Below are 25,633 nucleotides of genomic sequence, written 5' to 3'. Positions count from 1 at the left end.
CTTCCCTCTCCCTTTCTGTATTTTCCTAATGCCTTTACTGGAATTCCTTTTCTTCAAATCTCACAGAGATGCTAACTCTTCTACTGATTGTGGTCATAGTAATTAGATTTACCTGAATTCAATTCCAGTTGTGCAACCAACAGAGATTGACCTTAAAAAGTGATGGGTCATTATAATAAAAATGCTGCCTAATTTAGCATGGGTTATAGAAGGAGGAATAACTTTATGGCAATTCCCAACTAGAACATGGAAGGATACTGGAACCTCTGTTTTCTCTGAGGAATCTATTAAGACAAGCCTAAATTTTTCAACATGGTTTGGAGAAACTATGTTGAGAAGTAACGTATTAGTTTCCTTTTGTTTTTGTAACATTTCCATAGAGTTAGTGGTTTAACACAACACAAACTTAATATCTTATAGTTCTGGAGGCCAGAAGTCTGAAGTTGATCTTGTGGGGCTAAAATCAATACATCAGTTACCTTCCTTCTGGAGGCTCTGGGAAGAATCCATTTCCTTACATGTTTTAGTTTTCAGAGGCTCCTTCATCCATCTTCAAAGCTAGCATCATAGCATCTTGAAATCTCAAGTGCTCTCTCTCTCTCACACACATACTATATTTTTCATGTCTATTACTTATCCTACTTATTTATATTTAATTACTAGTTGTTTTGCAAGTTTTATTTATTATAAACCTTATTGCATAAAGTTGTCTATAATTTAATGGAAAAATAAGAGAAATGAATAATTTTGAACAGTATTCCCTTACATTAAAATTATACGTCCATATTGTAATATGTTTTGAACCATATAACCCTTAATCCTGAATATTATTATTTCATGAACTATGTTCAAAAGTATATGAAGGGCCCTAACTGGTTTGGCTCAGTGGATAGAGCATCGGCCTGCGGACTGAAGGGTCCCAGGTTCGATTCTGGTCAAGGGCATGTACCTTGGTTGCAGGCACATCCCCAGTAGGGGGTGTTGCAGGAGGCAGTTGATTGATGTTTCCCTCTCTTCAATGTTTCTAACTCTCTATCCCTCTCCCTTCCTCTCTGTAAAAAAAAAATCAATAAAATATATTTTTTAAAAAGTATATGAAGGACAGGTAAAATAATTTTTGAGGAATAAACTAAGTATGATAATGGAAACTTTTTTTCTTTAAAATATGTCTCTAAGAAGAAATATTTCTGCGTGTTTTTTTTCCTGCTAGTTTCAGTTAAAATCCAAGGCTAATAAACAGTGACATCCATGAAAATGAAGACATGCTTCTGTGTCAAAAATGTAAGGTGTAAAAACAAGATGATATTTATTGTTTGGAAACATGACTGATTCATCTCGATAATATTTCCTTTAAGGATGAAATAAAGTGATCACATATAATCAGTCTAAACCCCTTACTATTGTTGAAATGTTTACGTCACTTTTTTCTTTTTTTGTAAAATCATTGCAGCAGATGTTATAAAATAAATGTAGTGAAACAATCAAGCAGCAAGCTCCCTAATTGTTTCTGTCTTGATTATAAAAACACATTGAAAGGTAGATCCTCACAGTGAAATAAATGAAAAATATAATTAACATTCAAAGTACTTTGTATACCACCTGCTCTTTACATACTGGGCTGAAATGAAGACACCTGATGTATAAAGAGTAATGAAAAGAAATTGGGCTTCCTTCTGAGACAAAGAGAAAAGTTGCACTTAAATTTGAAAGCAGATACTCTAACTGATATCTGAGTTTAAGGTTATATGTTAATATTTGGGTTGACAAAATTTTGGTCTTTACAACAAAATGTGTAAGTAAACACATTTACACATCCGTATTATTACAGTCCCTGCCAACCCCACTCACTTTATGCATCAGACCTGTATCTGTTAGTTCTGTCACCTGATGGTCTTTCTGTAAAAATGTTATGATTAGGATGTTGACTGGTAGTTCACTGTCCTAATGCAAATCTCACTTGCAGTATATTCAGAGAAAGCAAAGCACAATAGGTTTACTAGTAAATAAAGGGAGCCCCCTTTTAAGTACAGCAGCAAAAAGAAATGTCTTTAAAGGAAACTTACATTTTTATTCTAAGGGAGAGAGATTATGTCACACCATACATAGCCTGAAATTCTTGGGGTCCAAGCCATAGCCCTATAGGTCACCTCTACTGGAGGTTAACATCAGGGGAGCCATCCTCCTCTCTCCACCCCAACCCCAGTCTACCAGTTTGGGGAGAGGTGGACAGAGAAGACTCTATGCCAAAGAAGGGCAAGGCATTATGGGATAATCCTGTTTTCCCAGTACTAGTAAAACACTCATGTATATTGATAAACACACATGTGTATTGATAAAGACTGCATCATTGAGTAGTTCCACATAGCATGAGAGGTTTCACATTCAGGGTAATTTGGGCTACATTCACATAGATGCTATGCACTGGGGGAGGGGCAGTCCAGCAAATTTTTTTTCAATTAAGGGCCAGATAGTAAACATTTTAGACTTTGTGTGTTCTGATAAAATTTTATTTATGGACACTAAACTTTGAACTTAATGTAATTTCCATTTCTTATAAATTATTATCTTCCTCCCCCCAACCATTTAAAAATGTGAAAACCATTCTTAACTCACATGCCATATGAAAAGGGGCAGTGGGTCACTTTTGGCTTATGGGTCATAGTTTGCTCACCCTTGCTATTCTTGCTCATCCTGATCATTCTTCAAAAATGGTTTCATTTAATCTTTTCTACAACTCCAAGAAGCATGAGGATAAGTACATCTCTCACTGAAGAGGAAACTGAGGCTCCCAGTATCTTAAGAAGCTAACTCTTGGTTATAGCTAGTCCGTGTCAAAGCCAGAACTAAAAAACAGATATTCTGAATCTTCATCCTATCACACACACACACACACACACACACACACACACACACACACTCTCACACACTTTATAGGGTTCATAGGAAATAGTGAGAAAAAAATCAGAAAAAAAATGAATTGTATATACACAGTGTTCCTTAGTATCTGCTGGGGATTGGTTCCAGAATCACTTTCCCACCCTGCCCTCAGGATAACAAAATCTGCCGATGCTTAAGTCCCTTAGCCCTTAGTATCCACGGTTCTGTATCCTAAGCCTAAAGACATAATAATTTATACTTGTTGTTAGCTTGCACTTCACTTTCTACTTGTCTATATACATTTTCCTCCCCCCAAGAAGATCTTAGACTATAATATACCTTCAGTCTCCATCAATCTTGGTCAACCTTAAGTAAATAGATAAAGAATTACTATTTCATATTATACTAGAGGCCTGGTGCATGGATTTGTGCACTGGTGGGATCCCTCAGCCTGGCCTGCAGGGATTGGGCCAAAACCGGCTCTCCAACATCCCCCAAGGGGTCCTGGATTGCTAGAGGGTGGTTCTCAGGTGATACACCCAAGAATTGGGATCCCTCTTCTCTGGTTCCGGGTGTGTCATCCGAGAACCAGCTGCTGCCAAGTGACTGCAGCTTGGCAGCTCCTGCATTGAGCGTCTGCCTCCTGGTGGTCAGTGCATGGCATAGCTACTGGCCACTTGGCCAGTTGCTTAGGCTTTTATAGATATAGATTTATTATCTGATATAAGAAAAAATAATTGGGATGTATGCGTTCTATATGACCCTTAGAAAAAGTCCAATATGTTCATAATGAAAAATAAATTCAAATAATGTCATATAATAATGACACAATATTAAAATAGTTAAAACTTTGTCAAATATTTCTAAATTTAGCTAGAAATAAAAATCTTTAGGAAAAAATTTAAATATTTTATGCCAACACATAAGATCCATTTTAGAGGAGACCTCCTGTAATATTACTTTCCTATTTGGTTATTAACCTGAGTGATGCTATTTTACTGGGTTTCATATGTGCTGTAGATCCTGCTGGGAAAGCATAAAAATGGACTCATTTCGGAAGAGGCAATATGACCATACGGGAAAAAATGCCATATGTGGAATCTCACTTTAGGCCTGTTGAAATTTCTGTATTTCAGGTCTCCTAGGGACATGTCCATTGTGCTATTGTATAATTTTATCAGCATGAGCTTCAGCTGAATATTTTCTCTTCTTTTCAAAAGCCATATTTTGGTGGAGCTAACTTCAAAACTTAATGTTGCAACATCTGTGCCCATACACCTGGGAGCCTTAGAAGATGTATCCTGAAGATTATCTACATTTTCTAATCTTACAGAATGTTACAAAATGAGAGGAAAAGGTTATACATTTCTCCTGGTCTGGATTTTTTTTTAAAAAAGAAACCCCTTTATATCTCCTTAGGAAGATTCTCAAAATAAAGGAGAACCAATCTTTATAGAACTATAAAGAACATCCCTAAAAATGTAATAGAATACTCATTTGTTTTTTGTTTGCAGATAAGAATGTCTTAATACATATGTGAAACTTTCCATTAAGACATAGTGTGAATATACACAAAACCTGGAGCTATTTTCTCAAAGTTTTCAAACAAGATTCTTTAATGCCTATAGGAAACAAAAGAAAATTCTACTACTTTGGATTTATTTACTATTTTGATTCTGTGGATCTACCTATAAATCATGGCTTCTTCTTTATGAATCATTATGTTACAAACCTGAAGCTGATACCATGGTAATGATCTAGTGATTCATAATAGGAAAAGAGCAATGGCAAGGCCAGACATCATAGGCATGTCATGTGGGCAGCTTCACCATGAAAGTTGCAACTTTGCACTCCCCAGGGAACCACTGCCCATTACCTGCAAATTACTGAGGGAAGGGGTCCAACAAAGGGGAGACAGACACATGCCCAGTAAAGTTGGGGTGACATAGGCAAGGTACTTGCTTGTCAATCTAGCCCGGGGAACTGTAGATTGGCCAGAATGGGCATGGCCACTGCAAGCCCATGAAAATTTGGGAACACATAATCCCCTAAAGAGTGGAGTTCCCTCTCTCTTGTTGCTCTCTTGGCTCTTGACTCATGGGGTGCTCTTGTTCCTGCTTCCTTGCGTTCATTCGTATGGCCCATAGCTATGAGGACCTCACATTCAGTGGACTGATGGACTGCAACAGGAAACACGAACTAAGCGAGCCTGACTGTTCCAACATAGAAGAGAAACTCTGGACACTAGCTCTGACTCTAGCCCTATTAATGCCATAGCTACACTACTTTTGTTGTGGGGCTGCGGGAGAGGGGGCGTTGGAAATTCAGGGATTTAATTCCATGCAAATAAAACTCTCTCATTCTCCTGTGTGATCTCAAAAATATCTTTTTTGGGGGATATCGCAAGAATTCCACTCCCACAAACAACAGTTGGGGACAAGGACCTCTCCCTACTCGTAACAGATGGCAACACAGATGGGACCTACCAGGAGAATTGACTAATGGAAAGTGTGGAAAGCATCTCTTCCCTGCTCCTCCCCTGCAAAAGCACACTGGCAGCCTGCAAACCAGCACTTGGAGGGTGAAACAGCAGGAGAAGAACCTGGCCTGGATTGTGGGGAGAAACCTGTCTCCCTAGCCTGGGAGTTTTATAATTCATTTCTCACCCTACCTACTGAATTGGTGCTTGGCTGGATTTTTCACTTATTTTTCTCTGCCCTACACCACTTCTGCCTCTTTGGATGCAGACCCAGGAGAAAGCAGAACCCTGCTCCCAGCATCGAAGCCACAGCAAGCTCCAGAAAATGCTGGGCAAGTACAAGACTCCCATGTTGCCACAAGTTTATGCCTAGTGCCCATACTCTTCCCCATTTACAAAACTCCTCTCCACACCTCTCTGCATTTTGCCTGTGCTTCTATGGTTTCTTTTCTCTATGTTTCCACCCCAACGTGACTCAGACTACAGCTTTGGATCTGCTGACTTGCTGTCTTGGATCCAACACTATGGGCCTCTGCAGGGCAATGGGCAGATGGGTGCCAGGAGAATGCAGAATGCATGGAGCTGGCATGAACTTGCTACTGCCTTGGGATTTACTCCTGGTGCATGAAAGCCCAAATGCCCCCAACTTTCTTAAGCCCTGGGAGGTCCTGGCAGCACTGTGCCTAGGACAGGGCTCCCAGTCCAGCATGGCCTGACCCCAGACCCTTGCTTCCCTCTGCCTCCCCTCTCCTCTCTGCTTCTGCCCTTAGAGTGTGCCTGCCTAGGCAGGGCACAGCTTTAATTTCCTGGTACCAAGGCACTGACAGGGAGGGTTTGCAGAGACAGCCTCCAACTGAAGCTGCTGGTGAGGGGGACCCACAGTTCCACCTTCTGTCTACCCCTGTGAGCTCTCCAGCTAAAGCGCCCCTCGAACCTCTTGGGCCTTTGGCTCTGGTTCATGCCTTTCACCAGTGGAGGTAGAGAAAGCCTGGATAGAAAGCCACCAAAATAAAGGAACTGCTCCCTGCCTGGTCCAGACCTCTCCCCTGCTCCTTGCTATGGGGGATCTACTCCTGGCTATGCCAGAAAGCACCACCCTGACAGCCAGGATGCTTAAGGGCAGAAATAAATTTTAGTTTCTGTTACAACTGCAACTGCTGTATTTCTGAATTCTGTCAACATTGCTACTTGCCATTAATGCTTCTTCAAGGTATAACTAATACAGAAAAGGCTCAAATATACAGGTGCTCAGAGAAATGAAAGTTTTTTATGAACTAACCTTGGAGACTGACTGCAAACAGAATTTAATCCCAGGGCCTAGGTGTTAAATCTCTGTCTTGCCAAGTTAACAGAAAATGCTCTTTCTCCCCTCCTCTAGCTCAGTGAAAGAATATAAATTTTCTGCCCAAGACAATAAAGGGTGAAAACTTCCAATAGCATCAGAGACCATCAGAATCACCCCTGTGGAGTTCAATAAACCCAACTAAACAGTGTCTGATCAACACTGACCGTTGGTAAAACTCCACATCTGGGCAAAATTGTATTACTATTTCAGGAAGGTCTCAGCTCCTGGCTCAGTCTCATGTCATTGAAACTGATAGTGGGGTGTTGTGTAGCAATCCTAGGCTCTGGCAACCTGACATCGAAACTGGGAAAAAATGGAGATACTCATATTCCCCATAGCTATCAAAAGGACAAAATATTTTGGGGGGTTTCCCCCCAAAGACAATAGTAGTACAATCTCCATTCACAGTGCCTTGAAAATGCCTACTCTGGCAAGGAATTTTATTCTGGGTTTTTCAAGAAAAGGACTGCCTTCCTTTAAAGTGCTGATACCTGGTCTCCAAAAGGACTCTTATATGAGCCATCTGTTGGAATGCAGAATCTGAGAAATAGATCTTATGTGAACAAAAGCTATCCAAGCCAATCAGTTTAACTCATTGATTGGTTAAATCAGTGAATTTTTCTAAATGGTACTTTTACCCATGGAAGTATGTCTTTTAAAATGTTAGTGTGTTTGGCAGTAAATGAACCTATGTTTCTAAAATTTATAGAATGCAATTGCCAATCTTGGACGTAATAATTACATGATAATTATTTACTTTTTGCTTTTTCTCCCTACTTATCCCTCCAGAATTTGACAATTCTGAATAAGCTGATCATGGCAATACGTTTCTTTGCATAAATCCAAAAAGACCAGTTTTCACCCGTGTTCTTATTAACCAAGACTTTGACCTGAATGCCATGTCTAAGAGACACATGCCTAGACTCCGGATGCCACCAGAAAGCCTTATGGAACTAATATTGACTTCCAGACCCAATCAAAGCCCACTGGAGAAATGGCCTGATACTTTGCTTGGTCATGAGGTTCATGCAGTTTTTCCAGGTAAGGAATGAAAGTTGCTTTCCTGAAACATGGCAAGGAAGGAACCTCAATACATCTTTGAGGACCCCAAGGACTTGAGATATTGATCTAAACCTACAGTTATTACAGGCAAAGCCTGATGGCACCTGTGGCTGGACTTCTTCACCCTAAGAGTGTGATATAGCTCAATCTAAAGGTTCCTTGTGAAAATTCCAGCAAAGCAAATTTGAAAAAGCCTGTGTGATCTATTTGATCAGTTACTATTCTTGTTGTGTTTAGGCAAATAATCAGGCCAAATTAAAACTTGACTTAATGCAGTTTCTTTAATGGAAATGAGGGTAATCTTAGGGAGTAAAACTGTGTTTCAAAGGGAAATCAGAATACCCAATTGAGAATATTGGACTCCACTGCAGTTAACTGTTTTCAAAGTTTTGTTTTTAAGGCTCTGTCTATGTATGCCATACAGACCTCATCACCTGATGACATCACCAGAGATGTTCTAACTGCAGAAAATCTATCAGGTTGTCACTGCTTGATTTCATTCCAGCAAAAGCCTTGCCTCTGTAGGTCTTCTCAACTGGTTTATGATTTGCTGTATTCATTAACCTTTGTGTTTTGTAGTCTTCTATTTTCATAGAATGTATGTCCTTATTTTTCTGATTGCTTGTTCACACAATATAAATCTGACTTTAGGAGCCATCTGCAACACTGTCTCCTGAAATTAGACTCAACAGTTTGGACTTATGGTTGAGACAATGAAGTATGGACAGTCTATTGGCATTGCTTGAAATTGCTTTTCCTTTTATGCCCAAATGGTTCAGACAGAAGAGGCCCAGAGTTTCTCATGGGGGAAATTTTATAATATTTCCTTTAGCTTATTTAAGTTATTATGGGCAGAAGAACTTCAGAAAGGTTCGACTCACCTGCCTCCAGGGAAGCCACTCATCCAACCTAATCTAGAATATTGTAAAGTTACTCATATTTTCCTTTATTTCATGGGTTTATACCTCTGACCAGACCTTTAGTTACTATAAGTCCCCTTATATTTGAATTATGCCTTTTAACTTTATTGTCCAGTTTTTCACTTCTAGAATAAAACAAGGATGCCAGTTTTTCCAACAAGCTAGACTCTGGATATCACCTTGCCACCTCCCAGGGACACTAGACTGACCTGAACTGTGAAAAATCCCTCTTCCCTGCATGAAGACTCCATCCATTTTTGCTTCCTCTTCCTCTGTCAGATAGGGGGGAAACTCTAAGCCTTGGGATAGGCAGATCTATGCCCCTTGATGCAAGAAGCATTTAGAAGAAAATATCGAGATCTTTGTCCATTTGCCCTTTGTAGGATTACAAAGAGATTAGTTCTCTCTAAAGGGGGACTGATACCTTTGTAATTAGCTAGTTATTAATAATAGAAAAGGAACAAATGGAAGGTCAGATATTATAGTCATGTCATTTGGGCAGGAACCTGCAACTTTGCACTCCCCAGGGAACCACTAACCTATTCTATGCAGACTTACTGAGGGAAGGGATCCAACAAAGGGGAGATAGACACATGCTCAGTAAAGCTGGGGTGACATACAGAAGGCATTTGCTTGTCAATCTAGCCTGGGGAACCATGAATTGGCCAGAATGGCTGTGGCCACTGCAAGCCCATGAAAATTTGGGAACACATAATCCCCTAAACAAAGCAGTTCACTCTCTCCTGTTGCTCTCCTGGTTCTGGACTCATGAGACTCACTCATTCCAGCTTCCTTTTATTCATCCTTTTATTCATGGCCATGCAGACCCCACATGAAATGAACTGATGGACTGCAACAGGACACACAAACTAAGCCAGCCTGTTGGTACATTGGACTGCTCCAGCACTGGACACTGGCTCTAATTCTAGCACTATCAAAGCCACAGTTACATATCTTTTATGGTGGGACTGAGGGAGAGGGAACCTTGGAAACTCAGGGATTTAATTCCATGCAAACAAACATTACTGACTCTCCTGTGTGTCTCAGAAAATTCTTTTTCTTGGGATATTGCAAGAATTCCACTCCCATGAACAAAGGTGAGGACAAGGACTTCTCCCCACCAGTAACAAAACTATTATAATGTTGTCTGTCAATTCTCAATAAAAAAATAAATAAAATTATGGTTGATTCAGCATTTCTCAAATAGAAGATTGAGATCTTGGCAAAGAAAAAGGACTTTATGAATAAGAGAGCTGCCTTTCATCTCACCTTTTATTAATTATTTTACCATTATAGAATTAAAAAATGCCTATTGAAACTCCCTGCATGTGATGGTGCTAAAAATGGAATGTGCAGAACAATTTTTGTTGAAGGATAATGTAGCATACATAAAGTTTATATAGATGCAAATAGGAAGGACAATGAATGTATTTGAGGAACTCCATATGTGGATTTTCTTGACTTTGTCACCAATTTATCAAATTATGATAAATACTAAACACTTATGGCATGCTTCCTATGCCCCAAGTACTGGAAGCTTTTCATGTGTTAACTCAAACTTTCATCACAACTGATGTGACTTTTGTCATCAACATCTTACAGATAAGAAAACTGAGGCATTGAAAGATTAAATAACTTGTCCAGGTTCACCCAGCTTGCTAATTAGGGGCAGAACACCCTGAATCTATGTTGCTCCATTTTCCTTTGGTCACTTTTCTTACATGTAACAGAATAGCTTTTAGCTTTGCTTTAAAGCAAATAATCCTACCTAATAAACAGGGAATATGCTAAATAGCCATCATGCCCTCACAAGATGGCAGCACCCACAGCCAATAAAGAGGAAATATGCCAATTGACTGCCATGCCCTCACAAGATGGTGGCGCCCACAGCCACAAGATGGCGGCACCCAGTCCCCTCAGCCCCGCCTCATCCAGCCTCAGTCCCCCAGTCCCCTCAACCCCACCTCATCCAGCCAGAGTCCCCTAGTCTCCTAAGCCTGCTTCATCCAGCCTCAGTCCCCCAGCCCTACCTCATCCAGTCCCCGCAGCATCCAGCTTCAGTCCCCCAGTCCCCTCAGCCCTGCAGGGGAAGGCAGTTGGGGACAATCATGATGGCAGGGGAGCAGTTAGGTGTCAATCAGGCCGGCAGAGGAGTGGTTAGGGGGCTATCAGACTGGCATGCAGAGTGGTTAGGGGCAATCAGGCAGGCAGGCAGGTGAGTGGTTATGAGCCAGCAGTCCCGGATTGTGAGAGGGATGTCCAACTGCCAGTTTAGGCCTGATCTCTGCGGGGGGGCCCATATCGGAGAGGGGGCAGGCTGGGCTGAGGGACTCCCCCTGCCTGTGCATGAATTTCATGCACTGGGCCTCTAATAAAACAATGAAGGTAATGCATGTTATTTCAAACTTAAACAGAAATATTCAAGGCAAGGTGAATCTAAGTATCTGTGGTAAAGAAGGGAAGGGACAATGTAGTTAATTCATGACCACAGGCATTATTACTCTCCTACAGATAAAAGTCAGATCTTAACAAAACACATTAAACTTCAGCGTTTTGACAGTTAAGTAGCAGAAGTTGACCTCATTTCTTTCTCACATGTCATTGCCCTGTTTGCAGAAGAGATTGGTAGTCTCACAAGGGAGGGGTAAACTGGGTAGTTAACCAACTCCTCAGTAATTACAGGAGCACTCAATGCTAGAGAAGTCGCTGTGAGGAGGGTGACATGTCCATGTGTGCTGAACATGAGTTTTTTTTCCTGTAGGACAAGCTAATAAAAAGGATATGTATACCCATTTAATGTTTCTCATTGGCATGTCTTGACAGACACTGTACAAAATAAATAATTTCTGTGGTAGAGAAACTATTCAGGCAAGCACCACTGGGCATTTTATATTTTAAAAGTACAATTGAAGGGATCAATGCCAGGTAACTGGGGCTAAAGTAAGGGTTGTATCAAATGTCTGTTATCATTGTCATATATAAAATACTCAAAATATCTCATTTACTTGACTTGCCAGTAACATGTTGTCATGAGCCTGAACTAGAATTTGCAATAGAGAAAGGCTATTAGATGCAGAGACATGGAAGAATATTGGGCTCTTTATTGAAAATTAAAAAAAGAGAGGTGTCATAATCACTAACATGGCTTACTAATTAAACTGTATCAATGCTCCTGTCAAGAAGAGTTCATAATTTGGAAGCTGTAGCTACTATTGACCTGATTTTACAATTGAGATCATGTCTGCATTTTAATTTGGAAACAAAATTGATCACTGTGTTCTATAAACAAGGCCTATCAAGTTATTACTTTGCAACTGTTTTGCAAACACATATTTATTTAAGAGCAGCATGATTTATGATATAGTGTTCCAGAGAAATCATTTCACTTCATATTTCATATTTTAGTTTCTTTTAAGAGATTGCTTTATATATGAAAATGGAATTCTTCAAGTTCTTCAGTAAATATTGAATTTCTTTGATAATGGTTTTTAAAAATAGATTCTTAAAAAAGATTTCTATCTTTACTCCAATATATTGACTTCTTGCCCCAAATACTGTTTTAAAATTTACAGTGTTCATTCCTCTTATGTCTTCAAAAATTATAATAATGCTGTTATTTTTAACAGTATTCTATATTATGGCATCATAATATTACCAGACAAAACTTGCAATATAGAAGGTTCATGTAATGTACATATTTTACATAAATTGTTTCTTTAATCACTACCATATAAAGGATGACAGAATAAAGTCAGTACTAAAGGTGACATTTGTTTTATAGCCATTTAAAATTTTCTAGGACTCATCTATCTAGTTCATAATTTTGATATCTTATAGGCTTTCTCAATAACATAATCTTTAAATTAAGTGGAATATAAATTATTATTTTTTTACTATTTAAAAGGACAAAAAGCTGTTATAAGTATCTTCTCTTGCTACTTGATAATATTCTACTCACAAAAGTAGGTTTAGGATTAAAGCAATGTTCACCCCCGCCCCCTGCCCCGACCCTTAACAGATTGTAATTGCATAAGGATAACTCTGATGGTGAATTCTGGGCAGGAATCCAAAGGAACTCTCTATTTTGATGGTTTAATGTAAGAGCAGTCCTACCTTTTTCACCTTCTTTTTCTTCTTGGGCATCTGTTAGTGGGACCACTTCTGGTTGGTCCACAATCGTGGTATCTTCTTGGTTTGATGAAAGCTCTAAATAGAATGAGAAGGAAGGATACTCAAATATGTTTTAGTTGAAATCATTGACAAAGCACAGTTACTAAAGCATAGAAAGTTTAAGTCAGTTATCCCCAAGCCAACCAATTTTTAATAGGCATACAAAACAGAACACTCTTGTAATTCTCTGTAAATCACTGCCTAAAAACCCTATCAAGACTGCATTATAAAATTTACAAAAGCCTCCATTAATCAAAAAAGGGGATAGTAGGGTAATATCATGTAAGGAAAAATATCCTATAAGTAAATTACATCTAGAAAACTTTTACTTTACAAAATTAATTTTCATTTGTAATGCTAACAGCAAGAGACCCAAGAAAAACACACATGGTGTCTAAATAAGACAAAGGAAAATCTTTTGGGCAAAAATAAAAAGGATCCCAAATCAATTATATAGAAAAGATTCCTTTATTAACTTTTGGTCGAGAATATGTTTGTATATTTTCAGAAAACAACTCCAAGACCATGTGGATTCCTGCAACAGAGAGGAATTGACAGGTCTGCTCTAACCATGAAGAGAAGAGGAGAAACAGTCCAGAGATGGAAGACACTGAGGACGCCTTGCATGCTAGCAGTCAGCAGCTGTGCGACTCAGCAGGTTGCCTAGGACCAAACCAGAGAGGGTCGGACCTGCATTGCCACCATGTGCCCACCATCCAGATATCATTGCTGACATGTACACTTAAGGAACTGTTTGACATTGAAACGGGGACTCAGAACTGTTGGACATTGAAATTGGGACTCAAACATATTTTGTTATTATACGTTTATTTCTAGTCTGCAGAGGCAAGATTTTTTAAAGGAAAGAAAAGAACAAAAAATAGATACAGAGGCAAAGAAGCATTGAACAGACTGTCAAACTACAGCAGGAAGGCAAAGGAAGTTGGGGGGGGGCTGTAAGAGATCAACCGAAGGACTTGTACGCATGCATATAAGCATAACCAATGGATAAAAGACACTGGGGGGGGGGGGGGCGGGCAGGTAAAGGCATGTACTGGGGGGAACGGGAGGCCGGGGGGAGGTCAATGGGGAAAAAAAAAGACACATGTACTACTATTTGTAATACTTCAAACAATTAAAAAAAAATAAAAAAAGGAAAAAAAAAATAAAAACACACATGCACACTGCTCGCACACAAGTCTGTATAAGGGTCATGGTTCACAGTTTCATCTCATTCTCAGGTAACAATATGTCCTGGTTTCAGTACCTTCTGTTTCCATGTATGAGCTCTGTGACTCTTCCTCAATTTTTATCTCATTCTTCATTAAATCATTCTCTTGTCCTGTTAAAAAGAGTGATTAGAAAACAAAAGAAATGTGATATGCATGACCATAGCTTTATCCCTGGTTTGCAAAAGCAAAAATTTCAGAAACCATGCTTTGTTCATACAAGTACATAGAAAGGTAGAAAACATTTTTGAAGAAAGTGGAGGGTAAAGATATCATTTTGCAAATCAAATTTATCACAATTATTTTATTAAAAAAATCCAGATAATTTAGACAAAAACTCTTTGAGCTGACAGGTGTAATTAGTATTTGGCTTATGAATGTACTAACAGCAATGGACACAACCTGGAAGTTTTGAAATTTTAAATGATTTCTGGGCTGCATGAGTTAATTACATTTAAGTTTCCTTTAAGATATAGATAGTTCCTGTATTGAGGATTCCTGGAAAATTAAAACACTACTTGCATGTTCATTCTTCCATCAACAGAGCATGAGAAACTTGAGTAACATGAGCACACACAGATTGGGTCACCTAACAGCTCCACTATTCTCTAATGGCACCTACTAAATATAGCCAAGGTCAGGAGGGAATTCAGCCAACTCTTAGTTACTCTGAGGCTGATTATCTACTAAGTAGTAATGGTTTTCTTCTACACACCCTGGCTTCTCCCCCTCCCCTTCCTGGTAGAGATTAAAACATTTAAGTGCTCCTTAAGAGAGAAAATGGAAATCTTTCCATTTTGCCTATTAATAACATTTTATGCTGAGGATATTTCACTGTTGAATTAAAAAAAAAAAAAATCCAGAGCTAGGGGTGGTTATAGGCATGAAGGGGATGCAGAGGAGCTTGGGCTCTTTGCCCGCTTACAGTCCTGTGGTAGATTGCATTACTGTTCCAACCTGTCCCTACTGCTTTCTGTAAGAGGGCACCACTTCCCCGTCTGTGACCATGTGACCTGTCATGGCCCCTGTGCGACAAGTGTTATGTCCCCACCTCATTGATGTCAGGCCTATTCATGTGACTTGGTTTAAGAAAATGGCGCAGCAACAAGCATGCTGGGTACTACGTTCAAGCAGAAGCTTCAAGATCCATTCCATGTTTCCTGCATCTCTCTTTCTCCTGAAAGAGTATGCTCCTTCAGCCTAAAACTTGTGGAGCAGAACCAAGCAGTGACATGGCAAACTTTTGTCATAAGCTTTTGGGACTTTTGAGGTTGTTACTACAGCACAGATGACTTAAACAACCTCTCATCTTTATAGCTTCCTCTTTAAACAACCATTCTTAATCTGCCTGCTATAGTACTTCCCCTTGGTTCATTCTCTGACAGTTTGACCAACTCTGAAAAAAAAAAAGTGCTTTTTTGACATCCATTGCTCTTGAGCTCAATTTTATTCAAAAGGATCTGATAAAAAAATTACAACTATAGTATATTTGAACTTTGAAGCTAAAAACCTCAAGCTGCCTTTGATGTCTTTCTGTCATCACTCCTAAAATTCAATGAAATGCCAAGATTTGACGATTCTGAAAAATGCTTCTTTTTTTTCCTATATAGTCCCCATTGCCTTTCTTCATTCAGATATATTATGTCTCTCTTGGCTCGTGTGTGTGTGTGTGTGTGTGTGTGTGTGTGTTGAATTGCTAACAGTAATATAATTTAAAATATGTATTTGATCAAGACCTGTCCACTGCTCATAAACCCTATACATGCCCCTTTCTCCCTATCACTACTCAAATTGTGGTGCATGGGCAAGAAACAGACTTTCCTGAGAGCTTTTCAAAAGGATAGGATTTCAGGCCTCATGTCAGACCTGCAGAAACAGAGTGTGCATTTTAACATTTCTAGGTGTTCCATTTGCACATTAAATCTTGGGAAGCACTAGCCTAGAAAATATATTTGCAAACTAGTGATTCCATATAAATGCCATACATTGTCTACCCATTTTATACACATGTTCTCTAATCATATCAGGCCTGTAAAGTAAGTATTATGAACCCTATTCTGCCTTCAAAATTCTTAACTAGGTTTATCTACTAATCCCTTTTTCTTTTTTTGTGTGTGTGCTTTTATTTTGCCTTTTAATTTTTAAAACTGAAGTATAGCTTGCATACAGTAAAACACTCAAGCCTTAAGAGGACAGTTTTTAAATATACAACCATGTATCTCCCTGTCAATCACCACCCAGACCAAGAACATTTCTAGCACCAATAGCTCTGCTCCCTCTGTTGGTGCCTACAGATACCCTCCCTGAACCAGTAGGTAATTCTTCTGGTTTTGAATTTAATATAAACAGAGCATAACGTATGTGCTGAATTGTATCTTACTTTTTTACACGTTTTCTCTGAGGTTAATCCGAGTTGCTGCATGCACTCATAAATTCACTATTTTCCATTGAAGTAGACTATTCCACTGTCTGATTATTCAACATTATATAGATGTTAAAATGTCAAATTATATTCAAGATGGGGCTATTATGAATAATACTGCTAAAAATTCTTATACATGTATTTTGGTGGACATAAGTGCTTATATGTACTCATCTGTCTTAGGTATGAATTTACCTGTGAAACTACTAAGGAATAGGCAACATACATGTTTAGCTTTACTAGGTCCTAAAAAACAATGTTCCAAAGAGTTTGCCCCATTTGCACTCCCTCCTGAAATGTATGAGAATTCCACTTGTGCTTTTTATTCTTTTTTTAAAATTTAATCTTTATTGTTCAGATTATTACAATTGTTCCTCTTTTTCTCCCATAGCTTCCCTCCACCTGGTTCCCACCCCACCCTCTGCCCTTACTCCTTCCATTGTCCTCATCCATAGGTGTACGATTTTTGTCCAGTCTCTTCCTACACCCCCAACACCCCTTTCCCCCGGAGAATTGTCAGTCCACTACCTTTCTATGCCCCTGATTCTATTATATTCACCAGTTTATTCTGTTCATCAGATTTTTTTATTCACTTGATTTTTTAGATTCACTTGTTGATAGATATGTATTTGTTGTTCATAATTTTTATCTTTACCTTTTTCTTCTTCTTCCTCTCCTTAAATAATACCTTTCAGCATTTCATATAATACTGGTTTGGTGGTGGTGAACTCCTTTAGCTTTTTCTTATCTGTGAAGCTCTTTATCTGCCCTTCAATTCTGAATGATAGCTTTGCTGGATAGAGTAATCTTGGTTGTGGGTTCTTGCTATTCATCACTTGGAATATTTCTTGCCACTCTCGTCTGGCCTGCATAGTTTCTGTTGAGAAATCAGCTGACAGTCGTATGGGTGCTCCCTTGTAGGTAACTAACTGTTTTTCTCTTGCTGCTTTTAATATTCTCTCTTTGTCTTTTGCTCTTGGCATTTTAATTATGATGTGTCTTGGTGTGGTCCTCTTTGGATTCCTTTTGTTTGGGGTTCTCTGCACTTTCTGGACTTGTACGTCTATTTCTTTCACCAGGTGGGGGAAGTTTTCAGTCATTATTTCTTCAAATAGGTTTTCAGTATCTTGCTCTCTCTCTTCTTCTGGCACCCCCATAATTCTGATGTTGGTATGTTTGAGGTTGTCCCAGAAGCTCCTTACACTATCTTCATATTTTTGGATTCTTTTTTCTTTTTGCTTTTCTGGTTGAGTGTTTTTTGCTCTTTGTATTTCAAATCTTTGACTTGATTCTTGCGTTCCTCTTGTCTGCTGTTAGATCTCTGTATAATATTTTTTTTATTTCAGTCGGTGTATGTTTAATTTCTAGTTGGTCCTTTTTCATATCCTCGAGGGTCTCACTAAATTTATTGGCCTTTTCTAGAAAATTCTTGAAAAACCTTATAACCGTGGTCTTGAACTCTATATCCAGTCGTTTGCTTTCCTCCATTTCTTTCATTTGTGACCTGTTCCTTTGTCTTTGCATTTTTGCTGCTTCCCTGAGTTGATAGAGTGGCTTTGTGTGCTAGGTGTCCTATAGGGCCCAGTGACTCAACCTCCCCAGTTACCTGAGGTGGACACTCTTGTTGCACCCCTTTGTGAGCTGTGTGAATAGTCTTGTTGTAGTTAAGCCTTGATTGTTGTTGGTATCACTGGGAGGAATTGACCTCCAGGCCAATTGGTTGTGAGGATCAACTGTGTCTACGCTGGGAGAACTTCTGTGCTGGAGACACCCTTAAGAGACAAGACTTACAGCCTCTGTGCTCAGCTTGGATGGGGCGGAGTCTCAGGGTGGAGCAGACAGCATTGGTTTTCCATCAGCCCTGCCCTAATAGGCCCCTGTGTCTCAGTGTCCCGTGGTAATTGCTGCAAGCACCTCTGAGAGAAAGCTGCCCTCAAGTTCTTCCTGCTGCCAGACAGTCCATTTTCTCCCCGAATGAATCTGGGTCCCCAGAGTCTCTCCTGGAACTGGAGTTCAGTGCAGTCAGGAGCTTTTGTCTCCCTCCCGCTTGAGAAAGCCAGCCGCACACTCAGTTGCCAGTCCTCTCCACGTGCGTGTCTCAGTACCTCTGCCTTCTGCAGCTCCTCTGAGTCTCAGTGTGCTTTTCTCTTTCCTACTAGTGGTAGAATTTCCACTCAACCAGCTTCCTGTGGTTCTGGATGATGTCCGTTTTGTCTTTTAGTTGTAGTTTTGAAATTGTTGTGTGAGGCAGCAGTTTAGGTGTTTACCTATGCCACCATCTTGGTTTCTCCCCACTTTTTATTCTTTACTGTCATGATACTAATTACAAAATTCTTTAATATGGAGGAACCAGGAAAAATCTTCCCCCCCAGACCCATTTCCACCTTTCTCACCTTTAGGGACCTTAGAAAGTGATCACATCTTTAGTTATTGAGTTCCTTTGCTCATTCATATATTTATTATTCTCCTTAGTACACTGTAATAATAGCTTTGTCTGCTTTAGTCTCTATTACCAGGTTATAAACATTGTGAAGACAGAGATTGTGTTTTATTCGTATTTTCCTTCCCAACACCTACTGATAAGGAGTGATAAATAAATAACTATTTAATTTTCCCTTTATTATAGTACCCATCAATATCTGTAAATAGTAATCAAGGACTGTAACTTACTTCCCAACACACTCTTTAGCAATAAGTGCCTTAGGCTACTAAGCTCTTCATATACGATATTGATGGCAAAGAACCATGAAAGGAGAACTGGATGTTCTTTGGGCTTTACTTTCATTATTATTTTTAAGGCCAAATAAACTAGATAATATCTTATATTCTCTCTATTTGGCTTTATATGAGGATATGTCTCCTGCTACAGTTTCTAGTCACATTGACATTTATTTATTGGGAAGATGATATTGAGAGGGAACCTCCACTGTTTATTGAGTGAGCCTCCTTCTCTCTCACTGTGAATATTGGGAACTCTCAAAGTCATTGCTGTGACCTGAACTCATTATTTGTGATCTGTACAATGAAGAGAGAGAGGAGAAGCAAGCCACTCTGTATTCTTGTGCATATCCAGTTCCATTGCTCCACTTGGATATTTTTAGAGTAATGCTATCAGAAATAGGGAAATCAGGGCCAGGGGCACTGCTGATATGGTGGGGCTGCCCCAAGAGGCAGCCTATGGCTGTTGATGAATACTAACTAGGGCTTTTCTTTTTCTTTTTTTTTTTTTAATATATTTTATTGATTTTTTACAGAGAGGAAGGGAGAGGGAGAGAGAGTTAGAAACATTGATGAGAGAGAAACATCAATCAGCTGCCTCCTGCACACCCCCTACTGGTGATGTGCCCACAACCAAGGTACATGCCCTTGACCGGAATCAAACCTGGGACCCTTGAGTCCGCAGGCCGATGCTCTAGCCACTGAGCCAAACCGGTTAGGGCCTAACTAGGGCTTTTCTCTGTGACCAGCAAGGTCTGTCACTTCACTTTGTGGATGAGAGGCCATTGCAAGACTTGTGTAGTATTTCTCTCCTCTGCCTTTTTCTCTTGTCCCTCTATTGTGTTTACATATCTTACAATTTTTGCTTGAAATGGAAATGCATATATTTTCTCCTTTCTAATTTTTCTGAAAGTTAGTAAAAAAAAAAAATAGAAGAAATGAAGTGTATAGCTTTGAAATCTAAGAATAATCATATCTGCTTATTCCTGAACCAAGCCAGGGTTTGGCATATCACACAGAGGTATGTGTGGTTCCTTGCCCAGTACCCAGGCCTGCTGCCTGTTAATGATGATTCCAGCCCATCTGCCTTTCTCTCTAGTGCACTCAGACATTTCACATTCCATCTTGCTCTCTTGACCCCATGGGACAAGCTTTATGTTTACCTCTCCACATTCAGTCTAGTTGAATTCTACCCCGTCTTTTGCCCTAATCCTTCCTGGCCGAGAAACAAAAAAACTTAAAGGATCCTGCAGTTTATATTTTTTATATAGTGAGCTCAGTCATCCATACTAATGGGAGGGACCTTTAGAAAAGATAATCCAAAAATCCATCCAATTTTTTTTTAGAAATAGATCACATGTTTGTTTCCTGGAACCCTGGTAATTAAGTTTGGCTCAAGCTAATGTTTTAATTAATTTGCATAAAAATTTGTCTGGAAACATCAGTCTGGAATTAAACATTTCTAGAGGATAAACTTAAACTCACTTTGTAAATGGATTGTTTTTAAACAATAGCAACAACAATATGGTTTTATTGTTTGTAGATTATTAAATGCTTATGTCTTCCTAAGGACATAGACTTTGTTTCTTTGATGTCTGTCTTAAAGATAATAGAAATTGTGTTCTTTTGTTAAACTTAAAACGTGATTGCTGTTCTTCAAAATTGTATTTTCTGTTGCCCTGGCAGGATGGCTCAGTTGGTTAGAGCATCTTCCATTACCCAAAAAGGTTGTGGTTGCCATTCCTGGTCAGGGCACATACCTAGGTTGAGGGTTTGATTTCTGGGAGGAAACCAATCTTTTTTTTTTTTTTAAATCACATCATTGTTTCTCTCACTCTCTCTCTCAAATCAATAACCATATCCTCGGGTGAGGATAAAAACAATTGTGCCTTTCCATGTTTAAAGTACCCCAGATAAGAGCAAAATTTTGATTAGAGTGAATTTGATTATCTTTTAGTCATCCTTAATTTTTTCCTAGGGCAAATACTTTCCAAAATTATTTCTAAAATTGTTTATTTTTTTTTGTAGTTACAAAAGAAATGTAATTTCCTTATAGAAATACTGAAAATGCATGCAAGTATTGATATTACAGATATTTACAACTAAGGGGTTGCCACTGTTAATATTGTAAACTGCTATCATTTTCTTGTATGCACACAGGTATGTACATAACTATATATATGTATGTAAATATGTACCTGTTATGTGTGCATACACACATATACAGAAATATATAAATGCTTTGATTTTTGCTATTTTAACTCATATTTATAAGCATCTTTACACTGTCATGATAATTTCTTCAGAAATCTTGTTTTGAAAAGATGAATTTTATTCCATTTTATGGACAAACATTTGGATGTTTCCTTTGTGTCATTAAATTATTGCAATGAACATTTTTGTGAATAAATATCTCTATACTTTTGGTGGTTGTTAATTTAAAATAAATTCCCAAAGCATAATTTTTGGATTGAAATATGAACATTTCACCATTTATTAGGTTTTGTCAAAATTACTGATGAGGAGATTATGCCCATTGGTCTCCCACTAATGGTGTGTGTTTGAACACCCTATTCAGACTAATGCTATGCATTTTCAATCCTACTGAAATATACTATATTCAAAAAGAAAAGATGAAATCATGTTTTATCTGCATTTCTTTAAGTAATGAAGAGATAGCTCATGTCTTCATATTTATAACTAGAGGCCCAGTGCATGAAATTCGTGCACTGGGTGGGGGGCGGGGAGCTCAGTCTGGCCTGTGCCCTCTCACAGTCTGGGAGCCCCGTGATGGATTGTCCCAAAGAGATAGGCCTTGCCCACCTGGCCAGATCTCCATGATGGATTGCTCCACAGAGGGAGGCCCCGCCCACCTGCTGCAGCACCACCACTGGGTAGCCTGTGCCTCCCACTTTGGGGCAATCAGCCCCCTGATTGATTGCCCCACCAGCCGGTGGCCTGGGCCTCCCACTGCAGGGTGATCATGCAATTGATCGCATCCCCGCAGAAGGAGGCCCAGCCCACCCACTGCAGCCTGATGGTTGGTGGCCTGGGCCTCCCTCTTTGGGGCGATCATGGGGTGATGGCTGGGCCACCAGCCATTCCCATCACACCCGCCTTGGCTGGCCTGGCGCCACTGGGTGTCATAGCATGGTCGTTGGGAAGGTTGTCCAGATGGTCATTCTGCTGTTTGTCATTCAGTTGATTTGCGTATTACACTTTTATTATTACAGACTAGTGGCCTAATGCATGAAATTCGTGCATGGGGTGGGAGGTCCCTCAGCCCAGCCTGCACCCTCTCCAATCGGGGATGTCTGACCGCTGGATGTCCTGTGGGATTGGGCCTAAACCAGCAGTTGGACATCCCTCTCACAATCTGGGACTGCTGGCTCCTAATCGTTCACCTGCCTGCCTGCCTGATTGCCCCTAACTGCCTCTGCCTGCCTGCCTGATCACCCCTAACTGCCCTCCCCTGCTGGCCTGACCTCACCCCTAACTACCCGCCCCTGCCGGCCTGGTTGCCCCCAACTGCCCTCCCCTGCCAGCCTGATCTTGCCCCTAACTGCCCTCCTCTGCCAGCCTGATCTGCCTCAGCCCCTACCACCATGGCTTTGTCCGGAAGGAAGTCAGACATCTGGAAGATGGCTGGTCGACCCAGTCTAATTAGCATATTGCCCTTTTAGTAGTATAGATAGATTGTATAAGATAGAATTCTTAAATGGGGGGTAAAAGTCTTTTTTTTTAAAATATACTTTATTGATTTTTTACAGAGAGTAAGAGAGAGGGACAGAGAGTTAGAAACATCGATGAGAGAGAGACATCGATCAGCTGCCTCCTGCATGCCCCCTACTGGGGATGTGCCCGCAACCCAGGTACATGCCCTTGACCGGAATCGAACCCGGGACCCCTCAGTCCGCAGGCCGACGCTCTATCCACTGAGCCAAACCGGTTAGGGCTAAAAGTTTTTTTCATCAGGAGGAGATGCTATTGGCAGACAAAAAAATATAATCTCTATATCTGGACTGATAGCCAGCCATATGCACTATACTGCCAAACCGGTCATTAAAAAATTGAATCACTTCCTTACACCTTACACCAAACAGCTGTTTCCTTTAAATCCCCTCCTCAGCCCCCACCTTAGATTCTGCCTTCACAGTTTGCCCAGATTAGGTTCTGATTGGTCGGTTTTGTGCCAGTCAGTGTCAAAAGCTCCACCTCCTAGGCAGCCACTGGCTCCTCGCATTTCACCCAGATTTGGTTTCTATGCCAGTCAGCATCTCCAGGCCTATCAATGGGCCTGATCAGAGAGGCAGGGCTGATCAGCAGCCCCAGAGGAGGCAAGAGAGAAAGAGAGGCACCGCTGCTGGCCAGGCCCTGAGCGAAAGAGAGAGGCAAGTGCTGATCAACAGCTGACATGGAGGCTATGGATCAGACCCTGCTTCTCTCTCAGGGCCTGATCCACAGTCCCCTCACAGTCAGTGCTGGGTCCCGGCTCCTGCAGCCTGAGGCAGTCAGTGCTGGGTCGCCACGGCAACCCAGCACTGACTTCCAGTTGGTCGAGCCTCCGGTCATTGTGGATGTTATAGACCCTGGGTTTTTATATATTAGGATAACTCATTTTTCTTTATAAATTATAATTGAGTTCCCTGCCCATTTTCCTCTTGGGTTGTTTATTTTTTTTTTCTTATGTATTTATGAGGTCTTTATTTTTGTATTAAAAAATTTGTCATTTAAACTGAAAACATTTTTCCAGTAGTTTTTTAGAGTGTGTTTATAACCTTTACTTATATGTCAAAATTTATATATTTAGAATTAGCCATTTCTCTATTTTATGACATATATTGACATATGTGTGCACACATATTACAGACATGTGTGTGTATATTTTATTGTCTATGTGTTTATATTCAAAGCTCAAAAGTAGTCTTTAGCCCTAGCTGGTTTGGCTCAGTGGATAGAACATTGGCCTGCAGACTGAAGGGTCCCGGGTCAAGAGCATATACCTGGGTTTCAGGCTTGATCCCCAGCCCTGGTTGGGGCACCTGCATCAGGGCTGCTTGCAGGAGGCAACCAATCGATGTATCTCTCTCACATTGATGTTTCTGCGTCTCCCCATCCCTTCCATTCTCTCTAAAAATCAATGGAAAAATATCTTTCGGTGAGGATTAACAACAACAACAAAAGTAGTCTTTATTTCAAAATATAAAATGATACCATTTGGTACTTTTAGTCCAGTATTTTTATAGTTTCATTTTTATATTTCATCCTTGATCCTTCTAGAATTTAAGCTGGTGTAAGGAATGAGATTGGGATTCAGCTTATTTTTCCAAATGGTCAAATAGTTGTCTTAATACCATTCAGTGAGTCATCTGTCTTTGAACTGTCAGCCTAAATATGTACTGAAATCCCATATCTCCTTGAGTCTATTTCTAAACTCTTTATCCTGTTTCATTGATCAGCCTGTCCATTCCAACAGTAGTACTGCACTGTTAATCACATTTTTCAAAGATTCCATGTCATTATTTAGTCTATTTATTCTGTCATTGACTAAAAATATATATGGGAATGCCCCATTGCATTTCCAATGGGATTTTATTCATATTGTATCTTTTCATATCATCTAACACATAAAAACCCATTATTGTTATATTTAATCAGGGGTTTAAATATCCTATATAATAAAAGCCTAATATGCAAATTGTCCCCTCGGGCAGTCATTTGACCAGGAGTTTGACCAGGAGACCAGGAGTTCGCCTGCTTGCTATAATGTGCACTGACCACCAGGGGACAGCACGGAACATGGTGGGTGTAGGCAACTCACGGTGACCTCTCCCTTACTACCTTGGGGCGGGGATGACTGGGACAGAGATGCGGTGAGAATGTGGGGTGTTCGCCAAGCTCGCTCTCACTCCCCCTGCTACCCTCCCTCGGGACACCTGCCCCGCACCCATGTGGCCTCTTCTGGGTGAGCCAGGCTGCAGCCGCCAGGACCGCAGGAGCCGGTTGGGCTCCCTGTGGGTTAGTGCAGGAGCTGGTCTGCGAGGCTGGCCAGGAGAGAGCACGCTGCCTGCCTGGCTTCTGTGCAGCACTGCTGGGCGGCCCAGAGGCCCACGCTGCACCCTGTCCCACGGCGTCTGGCCATGCTCACTGAATCTTTGCATGGGGACTTGGGCACCACGACTCAGGCGGAGGGGGGCATGTGAGGGCCCAGGTGCTGCCCAAGGCCCAGAGGTCAACTGGGACTTGCCCTTCCACACCAGATGCTTGCACTTCAATCGCTGGCCAGGCCTAGGGACAGTACCCATGCACAAATTTTGTGCACCAGGCCTCTAGTTATTGATATAAAATGACAAACTTTCTCCTTTGAGACATTTTTCTAGAAACCTAACTGGATATATTCTAAAGCAGTTT

General features: G+C 40.3%; 1 protein-coding gene across 4 annotated transcripts in view; it reads right to left on the bottom strand.

Moving 5' to 3' along the window:
* The window catches only part of MACROD2 (mono-ADP ribosylhydrolase 2), a 1,970,509-nt gene that overhangs the window by 63,069 nt on the left and 1,881,807 nt on the right, over positions 1–25,633 (bottom strand). For all 4 annotated transcript variants that reach the window (XM_080685397.1, XM_080685398.1, XM_080685399.1 and 1 more), the window contains exons 15-16: positions 14,121–14,195; positions 12,797–12,889 (exon numbers count right to left, since the gene is read on the bottom strand). In XM_080685397.1, coding sequence (XP_080541523.1) covers positions 12,797–12,889; positions 14,121–14,195 — 168 coding nt within the window. The remainder of the gene's footprint in view (positions 1–12,796; positions 12,890–14,120; positions 14,196–25,633) is intronic.

This window comes from Plecotus auritus (assembly GCF_963455305.1).
Source record: "Plecotus auritus genome assembly, chromosome: 8".
Lineage (NCBI taxonomy): Eukaryota > Metazoa > Chordata > Mammalia > Chiroptera > Vespertilionidae > Plecotus > Plecotus auritus.
The sequence above is the reverse complement of the archived record's forward strand: the minus strand, read 5'-3'. Positions and strand labels throughout refer to the sequence as shown.